Source organism: Geotrypetes seraphini, chromosome 9 (genome assembly GCF_902459505.1).
Source record: "Geotrypetes seraphini chromosome 9, aGeoSer1.1, whole genome shotgun sequence".
NCBI lineage: Eukaryota > Metazoa > Chordata > Amphibia > Gymnophiona > Dermophiidae > Geotrypetes > Geotrypetes seraphini.
In genome coordinates, this window is record NC_047092.1 from 170,884,043 (window position 1) to 170,901,231 (window position 17,189).

Sequence of the window (17,189 nt, forward strand, 5' to 3'; positions counted from 1 at the left end):
AGCCTAGCAGCGCCTACAATGATTTGGGCACCAACACACTAGGCCAGTGTTGGCAGCACAGGCTGAATCGCGGCCTGCCCTTCTCAAGTCTGGGCGTTCCTCTGCCGCATCACTGATGATGTCATCAGCAACACAGAACGGCCGGGAATGAGAAGGTAGGCCGCGATTCAGCCTGTGCTGCCGACACTGCCATTTGGGGAAGCGCTGCTGCCGGTGATTAGGGCTTATTTTCGGGGGTAGGGCTTATAGTAAGACCTACCCTGAAAATCATGCTAGGGCTTATTTTTGGGGAAACACGGTAGTTGTTTAACACACCAAAATAAATTTAACGCAGGCCCATACTAACCTTCGTGCATGCTAATTCCTGCACTAAAGAGCAAATGCCACTTAGTACATACGAGTAGGTCCCACAGTTGGTTAATAAGTCATGATATAACGCTACTTATTTATAGAAAAGATCAGTCGGGGGTCTAATGTTTCAATTTCATGTTTTATTTCAGTTGGCACCCGAATGTTTCGATCTAGATTATGCTCGTACAGAGTGTAAACAAGGCTTCATTAAAAATTTGCTTCCCAAGATTCCTTTCAACATGTTTTTAATACATTCACAGCTACCTTATTAAGATTAAACACGATTCCCTTTTATTTTTATCGTGGTATCTTAAAACCTACAATAATAATTAAAAAAATATTTAAAGCTGTGTATTTTGAATGTCTTAAACTTAATTTAAAAAAAAAAGTCTCACTGAGTTGCAACATAATTTATCAAGCTTCTGATTTATGATAATTATAAGAACACTATAAAGAACCGGTGGCAATCCTATTGTTTAATGAGTGAGGTTGTCCAGTTGACGTGAATTTTGTCTCTTAACAATAAAAGCAGCGACTAATTTAAATTACAAAAGTTATTGCTAAATTTTTTTTTTTTTTTTTGCAGTGGCATCTTGAAACGCCACAGAAGAACTCGTATAACCCTGCTAAAAAACCGATACAGAGAAGCTAAGAAGGCCTCAGAAACAAGGAGAGATTCGAAAGGAATTCTTTTCTCTGATCTTTTGCTGGGTTTCATTTCTATCCGAGCTTTGGTTTGTTGCCAATTATGCATCCACCCGTTTTCTGGAGACTTTCCTCACGGATTACCTACATTAGGGTACATGATTGCAGGAGGAAGCGGGCAGGGAAGGGAGAAGGGCGGATAACAATTAGCCGACCCAATTTCTTCACAATTTAAATTGCCACTGAAGTTCTTGATAGGTCCAAGGAGGATAACGCTGCTGTAATCCAACAGCATTACAAAAACAAATCAAACGAGGTAGGTTAAAAACAGGAAGCGCAACACAGATCCAATACCCTATTACCACAGGCAGCCATGCTTGCAGCTAGTGAAAAGAATTAAGAATTATGAGACACCCACTTAAAGACAGGAATCATCTGAGCCAGAAATTGTAAGGATACACTTCAACCCAAACTAAATACATACATATTTCTGCACAGATGTGGTTGTTTACTGTATGCTGGGTAATTTTTTTTTTGAGGGGTGAAGGAGGAGAAATCAAAAATGATAATCTTCAGAATTTTAGACAGAAAACTGCTCCTAGGTCCTGTAACCTCGGGATTTCACAGTGTAGGTTGTAGAGTTTTCTTTTTTTTTTTTTCCTTGTAGTTCTTCAGAATCGGCCACCGACCACCTCTCTCCCACTTACACAGAGGAGAACACAAGCATCGCGGAAGCTTCCGGTGTTCCTGCAAGGTTCTTGAATTCTAGAATGTGGCACCATTATATAAAACAAAGCGGTGATATTGTTAAGTGAGCCTGGATTATGCAGCGGATGACAAAGACTAGGGCCTTTCGCCACACAAGGGATTCGCAACAATACATTCCCTAGGTCAGATGGCTCTGTGCATTCACTGACGTTGTGTTGTTACCTGAATGACCTTTTCCTCAACATACTTTCACCCCACTGATTCGCCCTGATCTGTTGCATAATATAGCAATGGGAATGATATGCTAATGACCCTTTAATTCCTCTGAGGATAACTCAATAAACGCCACTACCATTCCTACCCTCACACACCATTATGTAACTCTCCATATAACATATGGATTGACAGATGGACAGAAATGGCATTAAGATTTTATTAGTCTAAGGCTAGCAGTTTAGCCATTAAAATTCCGTTTCCCAAAAGAGGGGGAAACTTTTACTCTTCTTTAAAAATCCATTTAAGTAGTTGCTGTCAAAATGCAACAATTAAAACAATGAAGGCAAAAGATTCTAAAATTACCCATCTATACAGTTATGGCCTTCAGAGCAAAGGTAAAGGTACATTAATTGTGCTGTCTCACCATTTTAAATCTGTAAATTTAAAACATACTTTATATTTAATGCTATAGCAGGCAGACGGAATTAACAACTGGCTTATTTTCAACGCTATGTCCTTCCCCATTCTTACAAAGTAAGAGACAAAGAAAAGGTAAGAATCCACAAAGCCACTATAACACAGCTTAGCCAGTATGTGGGCCTCAAATGTCCGTATTCCCAGTTCAGAAGTGTATGTCTTTTCTTGCTTCAAGACCAGGTCGCACCTCTGGAGATCTCCCAACCACGAAATGTACTGTAGTCCTGAAGGAAGCAGTGTGTTCTGCAAGGCCATATACGCCTGGCCATCAGTTCAGTGGCCTTCTTTTTAGAAATAATGCCATAGGGGTAAGGGCCGGGTGGTAGTTTCATTACCAGTTCATCATGGAATTTCTGTTGAGAGTCATGAAAAAAACTTGACTACTTCCTCCAGATCGAACAGATGCAAAAAATACCTGGTCAAAGGAGAAAAAAAAAAAAAACACCTACAGATTATTTCATGTTTATTTATTTTTTTTAAAGAATTTCTATTCCACCCGTCAACTAGGCGGATTACCAAGTAAACATACATAAAATGAAAGACCTACCAAAAATACAAATTCAAATAAAAACATTCTAAAATACCGACTCAACAAAAAAATTAATTCAACAAGTAAAAATGATCCTAGAAAATAATTACATCAAAGCAGTAGTTTCCTATTCATAGAAGGCTTTTACAAATAAGTGAGTTTTAAGCAGTTTTTTTGAATGATCCAAAGTTCGAACATAATCTTAATGGTCCATTCAGCGCATTCCATAATTTTGGGCCAGCTACTGAAATTGCTGACATCCAGGTCTTTTTATAATGCACATCCTGGACACATTCAAGTGACAGTTTCGTTGCCGTTTGTGAACGCAACCTGCGATTTGGAACATATTTTTTTCAAGGCCTGAATCAAGTACTGTGGTGCCTCCCCGTAAATTCAAAGTCCCGTTAAAGTCAACCATCAAATTAACTCTTTCTAGGCCTTTGTTACTAGCAGACTTTTCAATTTTGTCAAATTTACCTCACAAATTTACTTCACAAATTTACCTCACATTGTTCATGACTAATACAAGGTATGAATTTCAGTAGAGCTCAATCATAATATCCCTATCACTAACCACACAGACCACAAAATTATGGGAACGCAGGTTTGGGGGAACTCCGGAAACAAAACTATTCTCAGACAAATTCTTCCTATTCTATGTTTATTAAAATTTGATATCCCCCCAAAGCTTATGACAGTTCACATTAAAATCCAAATTCATAAGAAAAAATAAAAAGTAAAGAACTCCACCAAATTTAGGAAAGACCTAAAACACACAATCACACTTAACATAAACTATATAAAAAAATTTAATATGTTCAGTAATTGACGACTTCATTCCAAAAGCTAATTGGGAAAAAAAGGAATGCCTCCCTCCGACTGCACGGATCGCTAGTGTGCAATCCCGCTAGTGTGCAATCTGTAGATGGTCTGCGCATGCGTCTGAGTCGCAACTTTTTTTTTTTTTTTAACTTTTACTAGCCCAGCGAGCCCATGGTTTTAACCCACTTTAAACCCGCAGGTTAAAACCCACAGGCTCACACTGTGGGGGAAGGCCAGGGCAACGCTTGGGGCAGAGAGCCGCGCAGAAGATTTGGGGCAGATAAGGGCAGCAGGAGAGGAGATTTGGGCCGGGGCGGGGCAGAGCAGGGCAGCAGGAGAAAAAGGCAGAGAGTCATGGCATAAGGAGCAGGAGAGCAGATTCAGGGGCAGAGAAAAAGGCAGAGAGTCGGGGCTTAAGGAGCAGGAGAGCAGAGCAGGGTGGCAGGAGAAAATAGCAGCAGAGAGTCGGGGGCAGAGAGCTGGAAAGTCTGGGTAGACAGCAGGCAGAGCAGGAGATGGCAGGCGGAAAGCAGTGAACGACTGGTCCCCCAGCAGTCGCTTGTTTGTGATTGGCCAGCCCAGTCGGTGTTGCGGGGTTTTTGTTTGTGAATCGCTGCCTGCCATCATTTCAATGTCGTTCCCCCTCATTTGCATGCGCGGATCGGAGGATGATCGGGACAGAGGTTAGTGAATCGGGTCGGAAGGAAATCGGGTCACAAACCGATCGGTACACGATCGGTTTACTTAGTGACTCTAACCCTTAGTCCTCTGTACTGCAGGTAAAACTAATTTATCTTGAAATGATCTAAGTACTCGTGTTGGAGTATATGGAATAGTGAGAGAGTTCAGATAACTGGGTTCCATAGTATAAAACAATTTTGTGTGTCAGCATTAAAATCTTAAATTGAATTCTATAAAAAAAAAAATCTGTAAAACCTCAAGTGACTGTTTATATTCCATTCAAAAATATACGTTCTGAAGCAGGTTTACCTTATCGTTCCTCTCACATAAAAATTTTAACCTCTGAGCCCGTTTATGCATAAACACTCCATCCAAGTGTCCGGTTTCCACGGAACGGATTTCGATAGCTTTCTCTCCCCAGCCCATTATTTGGTTGGAGTGAATGTAGGCTGCAAAAACAAAACAAAAAAGCCAATTTTTCAATTCTGAATGCTAAATGCTGCAATATTAATTACCATATAACAAAATAAATCTACAGTGGTACCTTGGTTTACGAGCATAATTCGTTCCAGAAGCATGCTCGTAAACCAAAATACTCGTATATCAAAGGGAGTTTCCCCATAGGAACTAAGGGAAACTCGCTTGATTCGTTCCCACCCACTCCCATCCCCCGAGGCCAGTGGCGCTGCTCTACCCCCAAGAACCGGCATTGCTCCCCCCACTCATGTAGGCTCCCCCGCGTGATTCGCCATCCCCCCGCTTGTTTCGCCCCCCCCGCGATCCGGCGACCCCCACTCGCATCACACCCCCTCCCCGCCGCGATCCGGCATCCCCCAGGCATCCACCCACCCACCCGATTAAATTCCTTAACCCCATTGGCACCGGCATCAATGCATAGGACATGTCGGTGCCGATGCCCGAAGATCTGCCTCCTTCGCGCCGGGCCTTGAGCATCTGCGCATGCTCAAGGCCTTCGGGTTCCTGTTCTCTCCGAGATTCTCAGATCTCAGAGAATCTCGGAGAGAATGGGAACCTGAAGGCCTTGAGTATGCGCAGATGCTCAAGGCCCAGCGTGAAAGAGGCAGATCTTCGGGCACCAGCACCGATATGTCCTGTGCGTTAGTGCCGGTGCCAATGGGAGTAAGGAATTTGATCGGGTGGGTAGGTTGATGCTGGATCGTGGCAGGGAGGATGTGCGACGCGAGCGGAGGGTGCCGGATCACGGGGGGGGGGAGGGTGCCAGATCACTGGGGGGGGGGGGGGGGTGCTCGTAAATCAAGGCACACTCGGTTTCCGAAGCGCCGATTTTGCAAATGTTTTGCTCGACTTGCAAAACACTCACAAACCAGTGTACTCGCAAACCGAGGTACCACTGTATTTAGTTTTTTTTTTCTTTTCATCTTTATTCCTTTTTATTTCTTTCAACAAGTGTACAATATTATTACAAGTAATTCACATCACTCACTTGACATTCTTAAGCAATATTATTACACATGTTTTAATTCCCTCCACCCACCTCCCATCCCCTCCCCTATCAACAAAATATTTTATCTAAACATATACATATTTAGACTCTCCCTCCCCCCCATTTTTACAAATTATCCCCTAAGGAAAAAGAATAACCCTTAATCATTACAATATTCAATTAATGGCCTCCACACCTCCTTAAACCTTTTAAAATATCCCCTCTGTACGGCAAGAAATCTTTCCATCTTATATAAATGACAAACTGAGTTCCACCAAAAACTACAATTCAATCTAGAACAGTCTTTCCAATTAGTCGTTATTTGTTGAATTCCCACTCCAGTAAGAATCATCAATAATTTGTTGTTTGCTGCAGATATTTGACTTTTGGCCCTCATACACATTCCAAAAATCACTGTGTCGTAGGATAATGCTACATGATTTTCCATCAATATATTAACTTGATCCCATATTGATATCCAAAATGCCTGAATACATGGACAATAAAATAAAAGATGGTCTAAAGTTCCAATTTCAATTTTACAATGCCAGCATCTATTAGACTTAGAGCAATCTAATTTTTGTAATCTAGTAGGGGTCCAGAATGCTCTATGCAACAAAAAGAACCATGTTTGCCTAATAGATGCCGACATCGTACCTTTAATTCTCCAAGACCAAATACGTGGCCATTGAGATGCATTAATTTGATGCTTAATCTCAATGCTCCAAATATCTCTTAATCCATTTTTTGGTTTCTTATTCAAATAATTAGATATCATTTTATACCACTTTGCGGCCTGGTGTCCCAGAAAATCTGCCTGGAAACATAAGAATTCTAAGCTGTAATGATCATTTAAAGATTTCCATTCAGGGAACCCCACCTGAATAGCCTGCTTCAATTGCAACCACTTATAACTTTGTTTTTTATTCAGACCATATTTATGTTGCAATTGTGAAAAATCAAGCAGCTTACCATTATCAATTACTTCCGTTAAGGATCTTATACCTGCTTTAATCCAATCCTTCCAGACAATCTTAAACCCGCCTATTTGTATCTTGGAGTTTACCCAAATAGTCTGCTGTTTCGATTTTAAAATAGAATCACTAGTTAATTTATCTACAAATCTTAATGTTTTCCAAGTATCCATTAATACTCTATTGTCTTTACGTATTCTAGGCACTTTTATACCAAGCAGAAGATCAAGCCTAAGTGGAAAAATAAGTGATCTCTCCACCCTTAACCACTCTGGTAATTGTTCCAAAAGCTCTGGGAGGACCCAATACATACCTTGGCGCATGATATAGGCCTGATGATACCTATAAAAATTGGGAAAATTTACCCCACCCTCCTCAATTGGTCTTTGCAAAGACACTAGAGCCACTCTTGCAATTTTACCCAGCCAAATAAATTTAACCAGAATACTATTTAATTTTTTATAAAAAGACCCCTGAAAAAACACTGGTATCATTCCCAATTGATAGCAAACTACAGGCAAAATCATCATTTTAACAGTTTGAACTCTTCCCCACCATGACAAATGTAAAGGATTCCATTGCTCACATAACTCTGTTACTTTTTGTAATAAAAATTTTTCGTTTATTCTCATTGTCTCTTCAAGTGTTTTATTCAACCAAATACCTAAGTATTTTATACCATCCTCTTTCCAAATAAAAGGGAAAGAATCAAGTATACCTTTTGTACAATGCACATTTAAAGGTATACTGTATTTAGTTTTATAGTCTTGCTGGGAAGCTGAAATCTTGGAAAATAACAGGATAACCTCTGTTTAAGGTGTTTCTGATTGGATCTTTCAAAATCAGGTCACACAGAGGTAAGCCAGAAATAGCAAGTAATTTGGAAAAATAAAAGCCAAAAATGAAAATAAGTTTTGCTTATTATTTATCTACAAAATATATAGCACTGTTCCCTCTAAGCTGAGCAGGAGACCTCCAATTGCAGTACTGCCAGTAGGGGGCAGTGCTTCAATATTGTGTATTCAATTGCTACGGACAGACAGGATCACTGGAATCTTGCAGAGCATGCCTGTCCCCCCTCACTGTTAAAAATGCGATTATGAAACAACAATTCCCCCTCCCATTGGCAGATCTGTAGGTAGAGGATTCCCACTCAATTTAGCGAGAATAGTGTATAATAGGTGTAGATACATATTAATAGATTTAGTTACACAAATACATACATGCTGTGTTATGTCTTGTGGGTAGGGTTACCAGACACATGGCCCCACCCCATTCAACCTCCAGCACCTCCTTGTTCTGCCTCCAGCCCCCCCCCCAGGCCTATTTTCTTCATTCCCGACCTCTGGCCTGTGTCCGGAAGACCTCCGAGCATGCACAGATGTGTGTGACCTCATCCGCACTAGCTCAGAGACCCTCCAGATGTGGCTGGAGCTCGGGACTTTCCAAAACCCGGATAAACGGCCAGGCTTTAAGAAGTCCATCCAGGGTTACCAGATTTTAATATTGTAAAATCCAGACTCATGGCCCCGCCCCGCCCCCCCCCCCAGTTCCAGCCAGCCATGCCCCGTTCTGCGCCCCCCCCCACCGCAACCTGTTCTCGTGCTCAGAGCTGTGTCAGGAGGGCATCTGTGCATGCACAGGTGCGATATGATGACATCACATGCATGTCCCTGACATCACCGCGTTGCATCCATGCATGCACAGATGCTCTCCTGACGTCCTGAGCTGGAAGTTTTTTAAAACCCGAACAAAGTGCCGGGTTTTGAAAAGCCATTCGGACACCAGGACATGTCCTCTAAAAAGAGGACTTGTCCGGATAAATCCTGACTTCTGGTAACCCTAACCCAGACACAGGTTTTCCCAGACATCTGGTAGCTCAATTGTGGGAGTCCTAAGTTCAATGTTTCAGAATAGCAAGGACTGGAGATACTGAGGAGGCAGTGTTCCCAGCCCCAAGTTAGGGGAGGGGAATGGGGATTGGAATTCCTGTTATCAGATGATAGCCACGAGTGGAATTCTGTTTCCATGCATACCAAATTCCAAAGAAACTCACAGTCTGTACTACCTCTTGCCCCGGCAATATCGTCTGGCACATTAAAGAAAAAAAAAAATGGGGTGGGGTGGGTGAGGAACAAGGTTATGGTGAAACTTATTGCTTTTGATTTACGCATTGCGTTCTCTGCGGAGTTCCACGCATTTGTACTTTTTGGATTGTTCATTCCATGTATTTACTACCTTAGGATTATCAGGGACCCCTGAAGAAGACTATCTTGTCGAAACACGGACCGTGTTGGGTCCCATGCTCTCGGCGAATTAAGTCCTTAAGGTTTTTATATGGATTATTTTATTTCTATGTGGATTGGCTATACTGACTTGTGGAACTTTTATTTTCAATAAAGTCCATTTCAGGAACGTCGTCACTCCAGTCTTTTTTGGTTTCTTCTGGATTTTCTTCTCTGTGGATATCTTGGGGTCAATTTCTTTGGTTTGGAAATTTTTCAGGTAGCAGCAAATGGCTTACAACCTGCTAGGGGTAACTTTGAATGGAGGCAAATTCCCCCCAAACAGGGAGAAAGTTGCTGGGCTGAGAAAACAAACAAACAAAAAAAAAAGGAATGCACGCACCCACTGAGGTGGGCATCTCCCCCCACTGAAGAACAACATCTTTAGTTATCCGGCCGTAGGTGTTCACATACACCCCTTCATCCTCGTAGCACACTAACATTTCCATGCCATCTGTTTTGGGTAGAATAACAATGGCATGAGGGACGATGGTGCCCTGGATCTACGAGAGAAAATAAAAATCTCAGCATCAATCAGATGTTTGTAGCTCATCTTTAAAATGCACAGTGACAACAGCTCTGATGCATGCCAAATGCTACTATTTGTAGAACCTCAGTGCATGCCCTAGAAGGAATTTTTTAAAAAATTGTTTTTAAATGACTTTTCATTGGTGTCTGCAATTATTAGCGCTGATCAAGCTTAACTGAAAAATTAAGTTAGGCGTCTGGATCAGCTAGGCGGGCCTAACTTCAGGAGCCATTTATAAAATCTGGGCCTAACTGGTTAAGTTCCATTGACAACGGGCAGTTCTCTGTGAACCAGTGATTTAACCAGCCAGGAGCCGCATCTGGCTAGGGCAAGGGGAAGCAATTCCAGTCCTCGAGAGCCGGAGCCAGGTCAGGTTTTCAGGATATCCACCATGAATATGTATGAGATGGATTTGCATGCACAGCCTCCTTGAGATGCAAATTTATCTCATGCATATTTATTGTGGATATCCTGAAAACCTGACCCGTCTCCGGCTCTCGAGGACCGGAACTGCGTACCCCTGAGCTAGGGAGAGTGTGGCGCAGTGGTTAAAGCTACAGCCTCAGCACCATGGGGTTGTGGGTTCAAACCCACGCTGCTCCTTGTGACCCTGGGCAAGTCACTTAACCTTTTCCTATCATGTGTTCCGGATGACGGGACATTCCAAAAATGTCATTGCCATCGTATGTCCCATACTAATAAAGAGCCAGGAACACAAAATATTTGAATTTACAGATTAATGACTTATTTACATTATGTTACAATAGCCGTAAATGATAACGGTGAATAATACAAAACTTTTAATAATTACAATTGGAACCAGCATAACATAAAATGTATTACGATAGGAAAAGGTTAATTCCCCCATTGCCCCAGGTGCATTAGATAAAACGTAGTAACATAGTAGATGACAGCAGATAAAGACCCGAATGGTCCATCCAGTCTGCCCAACCTGATTCAATTTAAATTAAAAAATTTTTTTTTTCTTAGCTATTTCTGGGCAAGAATCCAAAGCTCTACCCGGTACTGTGCTTGGGTTCCAACTGCCGAAATCTCCGTTAAAACCTACTCCAGCCCATCTACACCCTCCCAACCACTGAAGCCCTCCCCAGCCCATCCCCCACCAAACGGCCACAGATAGATTGTGAGCTCACTGGGATAGACAGGGAAAAAAGCTCGAGTACCTGAATAAATTCATTTAAACAGTTCTGAGCTTCCCTGGGAGAAAGTTATAGAAAATTGAATAAATAAATTGCTTTCAATATCGACCCCTACAATTTTAATCAAGTAAAGAATTAACATGTCACTTTCTAGTCAGAAACCAAAAAGTAGATCAGAGTCAAACGTACAGAATTACTTCACAAAAATGTATAAGTAATTAAAAGCCTGACATGGCCATGCTTTGCCCTTATGTGTTTTATCTTCAATTGTTTATGTATGTTTTCTACGGCAGAATATTAGGTTGTCTATATCACCACAAGTTTTTGAGCAAAGACACCCTTATTTTCAAGTAACAATATGCAAATGAGGATGTCTTCCTTCAATGTCAGATGCTCACTAACCAACTTAATCATATATCAAAGGATGCAACTCCCAGAATCCAAAAATTCTTTAAGGGAGCGATACAAAACTATCACTGGTTCGCTCCCGAAAACAAAGCCAGAGAGAAAATACTCCCTCTAGTAGGGAGAAAAGGTCTCTGGCTCAAATCAATACTTGGAATTTAAGGACATTTAACGTTAACACCCAGCATTGAGAAAGTTATTTCACTAAGAGGTAAATCAAACAACTGAAAAATAATCCAAGAGCTTGAGGGATGGCAAAATATTAGCAAAATCAGCGCTACTGAAATTAACGGTTAAACTTAGCTTGGCAGAGCATTCGAGCGATGATTTAATCCAGGCAAAGCCGATGTTGCCAGTATACCCCAGAGCCAAAACAGTTCCCCTACTAGAGGGAGTTTTTTCTCTCTGGCTTTGTTGTCTGGAGCGATAGTTTTGTATCACTCCCTTAAAGAATTTTTGCATTCTGGGAGTTGCATCCTTTGGATTCTGAGGTCCATTTGATACATGATTAACTTGGTTGGTGAACACCCGACATTAAAGGAAGACATCCTAATTTGCATATTGTTACTAGAATATTAGGGTATACTTTTTATTTATTTTGTCTGTGGAAACAGTCTGTTTTTTGTTTTTTTAAATCTTTAACCAACTCAAAATAGTATACAATCAAAGCACATCGCCCACTTCAATAAGACAACATAGACAGCATAATGACATTGTGTCATAAATGTGGGAGGGAGAGTCATCCATTAGGCCATGCATTTTGGTTTTGCCCCATAATTCAGCACTTTTGAAGGCGAATAATAAATTATGTGTCAAAAATAATTGGAAGATCATTGCGTTGTTCTCCTTCATTCTTTATTTTGGATTTGCCAGAAGCTCTTGGCCATTTACCTAAAGGAAATAGGGTGTTGTGTAGGAAAATGAGTCTCTTGGCTAGAAAATGTATATTACAATATTGGACGATCCCTGATCCTCCGAGGTTCTGGCATTGGCGGAATCAATTACATCAGTTGGCCATTTGGGAAGCTAGAGAGGTTGGAATTATAAGAAAGCGAAAGATGTTATTTTTACAAGTTTGGGATTCATATTTGCAAGATTTGTATCCTAAGGGCCGTAGTGCGATTTTAAGTTGGATCTCTTAATTGGGCTTTTATTTAGTTAAATGAAGAGAGTATCATTGGGTAGAGAGTACTATTGGGTGGGGAGGGGCGGGGTGGAGAGGGACGGTAAACACTTATAGTTAAAGTGGGGGTTTATTGAAATTGGAATTTGTCTTTTATTATGTATATTAATAATTGATGCATTATTGATGTGCTATGATGTTGTATTTGATGATATTTGCATCAATAAAAACTGTTTCAATCTAACTCATGGTTTTCATAGATACAACCGTCATCGTCACTTAACAAAAAAAAAAAATTAGGCACCTGCTCCAAGATACGCAATTTTTCATTTGCCATCTTCCCCTGAACCCCCACAACCCCGACCATGTGGAGTAGTCAATATACAGTGCTCGAAACAGTCTGTTGTCTTATGATTTGAAGTTTTGTTTTACTCTGCATTTAATTATTATTTATACCCGTATGTTATTTCTATTGGACAGTTTTTACAGACCCTGACAAAGCGTCTTATAAGGGTAAAACATGGCCATGTTGGACTTTTAAGTACTGTTTTATACCAGGCATAGAAAAACACCCCCCCCCCATTCACTTACCCCCCAATCAAAGAAATAAAACGGAAAAAACTATATAACGGACTACTGGCCACTCAGGCAGCGAAGATAGACAACCAAGTCTCCAACCTATTGACAACAACCCCAGACTACAAGATGTTCAGAAAGGAAATAAAAACTATACTCTTCAAGAAATCCCTTAATAAAGCTTAATACCATGATAAAGCTTAACCCCCCTCTTACCATCCCCTCCCTAACCCCAGATCCTACTTTTCCCTCTCTTGGAAACCTTCTCTGATCTAACGTTGTAACCCTTCTTCCATAACTCTTTTTGTAATCCGCTTTGAGCCGAAAGGTGATGGCGGAATAGAAATCTGTAATGTAATGTAATGTAATGAAGAAATATTGTGAAGCAATTCTGTATGTTTGATTGTCTCTGATCTCCTTTTTTGTTTGGATCTTGTGGATCAGTTTCCCGTTTGTATCCTGGGACTTTCCATTCAGATGTATTTTTAAAGGCACCACAAGGATATGAGTGGATCTCTGCACGCTTACTTGAGACAGGCGTTTCACTAGACACAGACAAACTATTGATCACTTACAAGCACTGCTAAATTAGCTCTGTACCTTTCAGCACTTACTAGAGGACCCACAGAGGTTGATGATTTCAGCCGATTTGATCCCGTTAAAAAGTGCCTCCTCCCCCAAATACATTTTTTTAAATCTTTGTAGCTTAGATCAGAGGTTCCCAACCCTGTCCTGGAGGACCACCAGCCAGTCAGGTTTTCGAGATTGCCCTAATGAATATGCTCCAAGAAATATTTGCATATAATGGAGGTTGACACGCATGCAAATCTGCTCCATGCATATTCATTAGGGCTACCCTGAAAACCTGACGGGCTGGTAGTCCTCCAGGACAGGGCCGGGAACCACTGGCTTAGATGAACGGTGAAAGTTGGCCTTTTTTCATTTAGTCCAATTTAATGTTGAATCACTAGAAATAAGTCTGTCTCATGTAGACACTATTTTGTACTCACATGAGATGGAATATAAATATCATAGGAGTTCCCAGAATCTACATCAATCACGTGGAATCCAGTGTTTGACCCAAAAATAACCTTCAGCCTTTGACCCTCTTCTACGGTGAGATCGCATAGCAGTGGTTTATGTTGAAGGTCTGCAAAAGACTTAAAAAATTCACTGTAATTAAACTAGTTATAAAGCAACACGCTGAAACTTACAGCAGATTTTGAAACATCATACGCCGCATGGTGGTGCGATCTTCTAAGGGGAATGAGAAATTTTAGGGAGGTATCAACTAGGTTAGCAAGGAAGACAAGTATCAACTATGAAGCAGCAGGCCGAAATCCTGCTTGCCCCTCTGATGCTCCTTTCATCTTGGTCAAATCACATCAATTCTCATTGCCTCAGAAATACAGTTAGCATTAGATTATTTTACATTTAGTGCGTGTAAAGGGGTGTCAAACAGGATAATTGCCCTGACCCATGACACAGGGGTCTCCAAACCTGCCTCGAGCTAAAGGAGACATAATCTGCAGGAAAACTTTGCCCCCCACCCCCAGTTTCTGTCTTGGGCCCTTGTCTAACATCAACCTTGGCAATGATTAATGGACATTGTTAGTGTATAGGCCCCAATAGCAGGGTTTGCAATAATGTATATTAATGCAGGTGAGTAAATCTAGCCCTTAGTCCACTGCTCTTCAATGCAAGACCCGGGGGTCAATGGCAGCCTTTGAAGTCTCCTGGGGCAGCCCTTCTCCTTAATCTGGCTGTTTTTCTGCTATTCGCATGTCGCAAAGAGGAAAGTGGATGGGAGGAAAAGCCACATGCTTGAAGGAGAAGGCATTTCTCAGCAGATCAAAAAAATGCAATTTGGAAATGCTTACCTCCTTCAGGATGCACACAATAAAAAGTCTGAAGACAGGCTGGTGGGGTAGATGTCATTGACATCCGTTAAAAATCAAGGGTGGGAGATTTCATGGTGACATCAGGAAGTACTTCTTCACCAAAAGGGTGGCTGATCGTTGGAATGATCTTCCACTTCAGGTAGTTGAGGCCAACAACGTGCTCGATTTTAAGAAAAAAATGGGACAAACATGTGGGGTCACTTCAAGGGAGTGTTTAGGGGGGAGGGTTATTCGAGTGGGCAGACTTGTTGGGCCAATGGCCCTTTTCTGCCATCATACTCTATGTTTCTATACACTGGTCAGCAGTGCCACAGCTTCTTATGGGACGACAGGTAGCGGCTCTCCTTCAGTTCATTTGGATCCAAAATGGCTCCAGCTTAAAAATTACTGAAGACCACTGCCTTGGTTTTAGATGAGTACCAAGTACACATGGTTCTAAAGTGCTTTGAGCTTCGGTGTGGAAAAGTGAATCATCAAATCCAAGTTTCAGAAAGAAAGACTGGTTTATACTCAAGCCTTCCATGCGGAGTAATACCTTGGAATTGTGATGGTTGTTATGGTTCAACTCGGACAGCTGATCTGGTCCTGGTTCTCACTCATCTGTGTCCTGTGATTCACATTCCTTCCTTTTGTGTCCTACCCCTTTCTCTTAATACATTGCTCTACTGGCAACTTTATTGAATGAATTGCTATTTTATCCTCTCGTAGCCCATGTTTTTGTCTCTTTGTTTAATCTTTTCTTTGGAGTTGTTGTAAACTGCTTAGATATATTTTCGGTTTTGCAATATATCAAATAAAGTTTGATGATGAAAGGTTATAACTCCACCATCACACTACTTGTTTTAGCAGACAGTGCAACTAGGATTTCCTCCCTCTCTGTTACAGACTCTTCGTGCTTCCAACAAACTGGGAAAAGAAATCCCCAGTATGATTTAAACTGCTGCATTCAGTATTCAAAGACACAAAATGTTGCTGCATCTTTAACCAGATGGACAAATGGCAAAGAGTGAAGAGTAGAGAGTCGATGGCAAAGAGTAGAGAGTCGATGGCAGAGAGTAGAGAGTAAATGGCAAATGGCAGAGAGTAAAGAGTAAATGGCAAAGAGTAAATTGCAAATGGCAGAGAGTAAAGCGTAGAGAGTAAATGGCAAATGGTAAAGAGTAGAGAGTAAATGGCAAATGGTAAAGAGTAGAGAGTAAATGGCAAAAAGTAAAGAGTAAATGGCAAAAAGTAAAGAGTAAATGGCAAAAAGTAGAGAGTAAAGAGTAAATGGCAAAGAGTAGAGAGTAAATGGCAAATGGCAAAAAGTAAAGAGTAAATGGCAAAGAGTAGAGAGTAAATGGCAGAGAGTAACGAGTACATGGCAAAGAGTAGAGAGTAAATGGCAAATGGCAGAGAGTAAAGAGTAAATGGCAAAGAGTAGAGAGTAAATGGCAAAAAGTAACAAGTAAAAAGTAATGGCAAAGACTAAATTATGAGCACAAATAATGAAAGATCTATAAACCACAATAAAATCACAGAACTGCGCTCCAGCCACTGAGAATACATCTGTACGAGAAACATACCTTAAATGCCATGAACTTGTGATATGGCTTGGGAGCCCATGCATAGATCTCTACAGAGTTCTTTAAGGCAATAACCAAGAACTTAATTCTTTCATACTTCACTGAAAATGGAAATTGAACAACATGTTAGCACACAGTTTGAAGATCTCCATTCTGCATACATGTCTAAGATCATTTGCCAGCTCTTCATTTGCAGCATGTTCACGCTTACGCTCGAGTTAGAATTAAAAGATTTTTGCTGCACACATAGACCTGGATTCTCTAAACCGTGGTGCCGGTCGCATATCAATTACGTGACCGCACCATTGAGAGAATTGCGCCTCCGGGAAAGGTAGGCGCCACAAATGTAGGCCACGGTTTTCATGCCTTGCATTTCCAGCGCCTGCCTTCAACGTTAATCGCGCCTCTGTGGCATTAGGCGCCATAAAGCGTCTATGGAGGCATAATTCTGGCCCCAGTAGGTGCCATGAAAATCTTATGGTATTTTTCACTTAGCTTAGGCACCAGTAGGGTGTCAACCGGCGCCTATAAAAAAACCAAAGCACCACTTATAGAATATGGGTGATAGGGCTTAATTCTATAACTGTGCACCTACATACAATCACCTATTCTATAAAGGAAAGTAGGCACCTACTTTTCCTTATAGAACATCAGTGTAATCAAGTGTATACAAGCGAATAGCTTAGGCCATAGAGTTGGTTTAAGTGCTTGTACCTAAACACCCATATTTGGATGTTATAAGGATTTTGCATTTTTTTTTTCTTTGTCTTCTCCGTT

General features: G+C 41.1%; 1 protein-coding gene across 4 annotated transcripts in view; it reads right to left on the reverse strand.

Moving 5' to 3' along the window:
* Positions 1 to 471: 471 nt before the first annotated feature.
* Positions 472 to 17,189, reverse strand: part of TNIK (TRAF2 and NCK interacting kinase) — a 388,169-nt gene continuing 371,451 nt past the window's right edge. For all 4 annotated transcript variants that reach the window (XM_033957992.1, XM_033957989.1, XM_033957990.1 and 1 more), the window contains 5 exons: positions 16,413 to 16,513; positions 13,957 to 14,106; positions 9,497 to 9,656; positions 4,739 to 4,878; positions 472 to 2,812 (listed from right to left, as the gene is read on the reverse strand). In XM_033957992.1, coding sequence (XP_033813883.1) covers positions 2,729 to 2,812; positions 4,739 to 4,878; positions 9,497 to 9,656; positions 13,957 to 14,106; positions 16,413 to 16,513 — 635 coding nt within the window. In that variant the 3' untranslated portion in view covers positions 472 to 2,728. The remainder of the gene's footprint in view (positions 2,813 to 4,738; positions 4,879 to 9,496; positions 9,657 to 13,956; positions 14,107 to 16,412; positions 16,514 to 17,189) is intronic.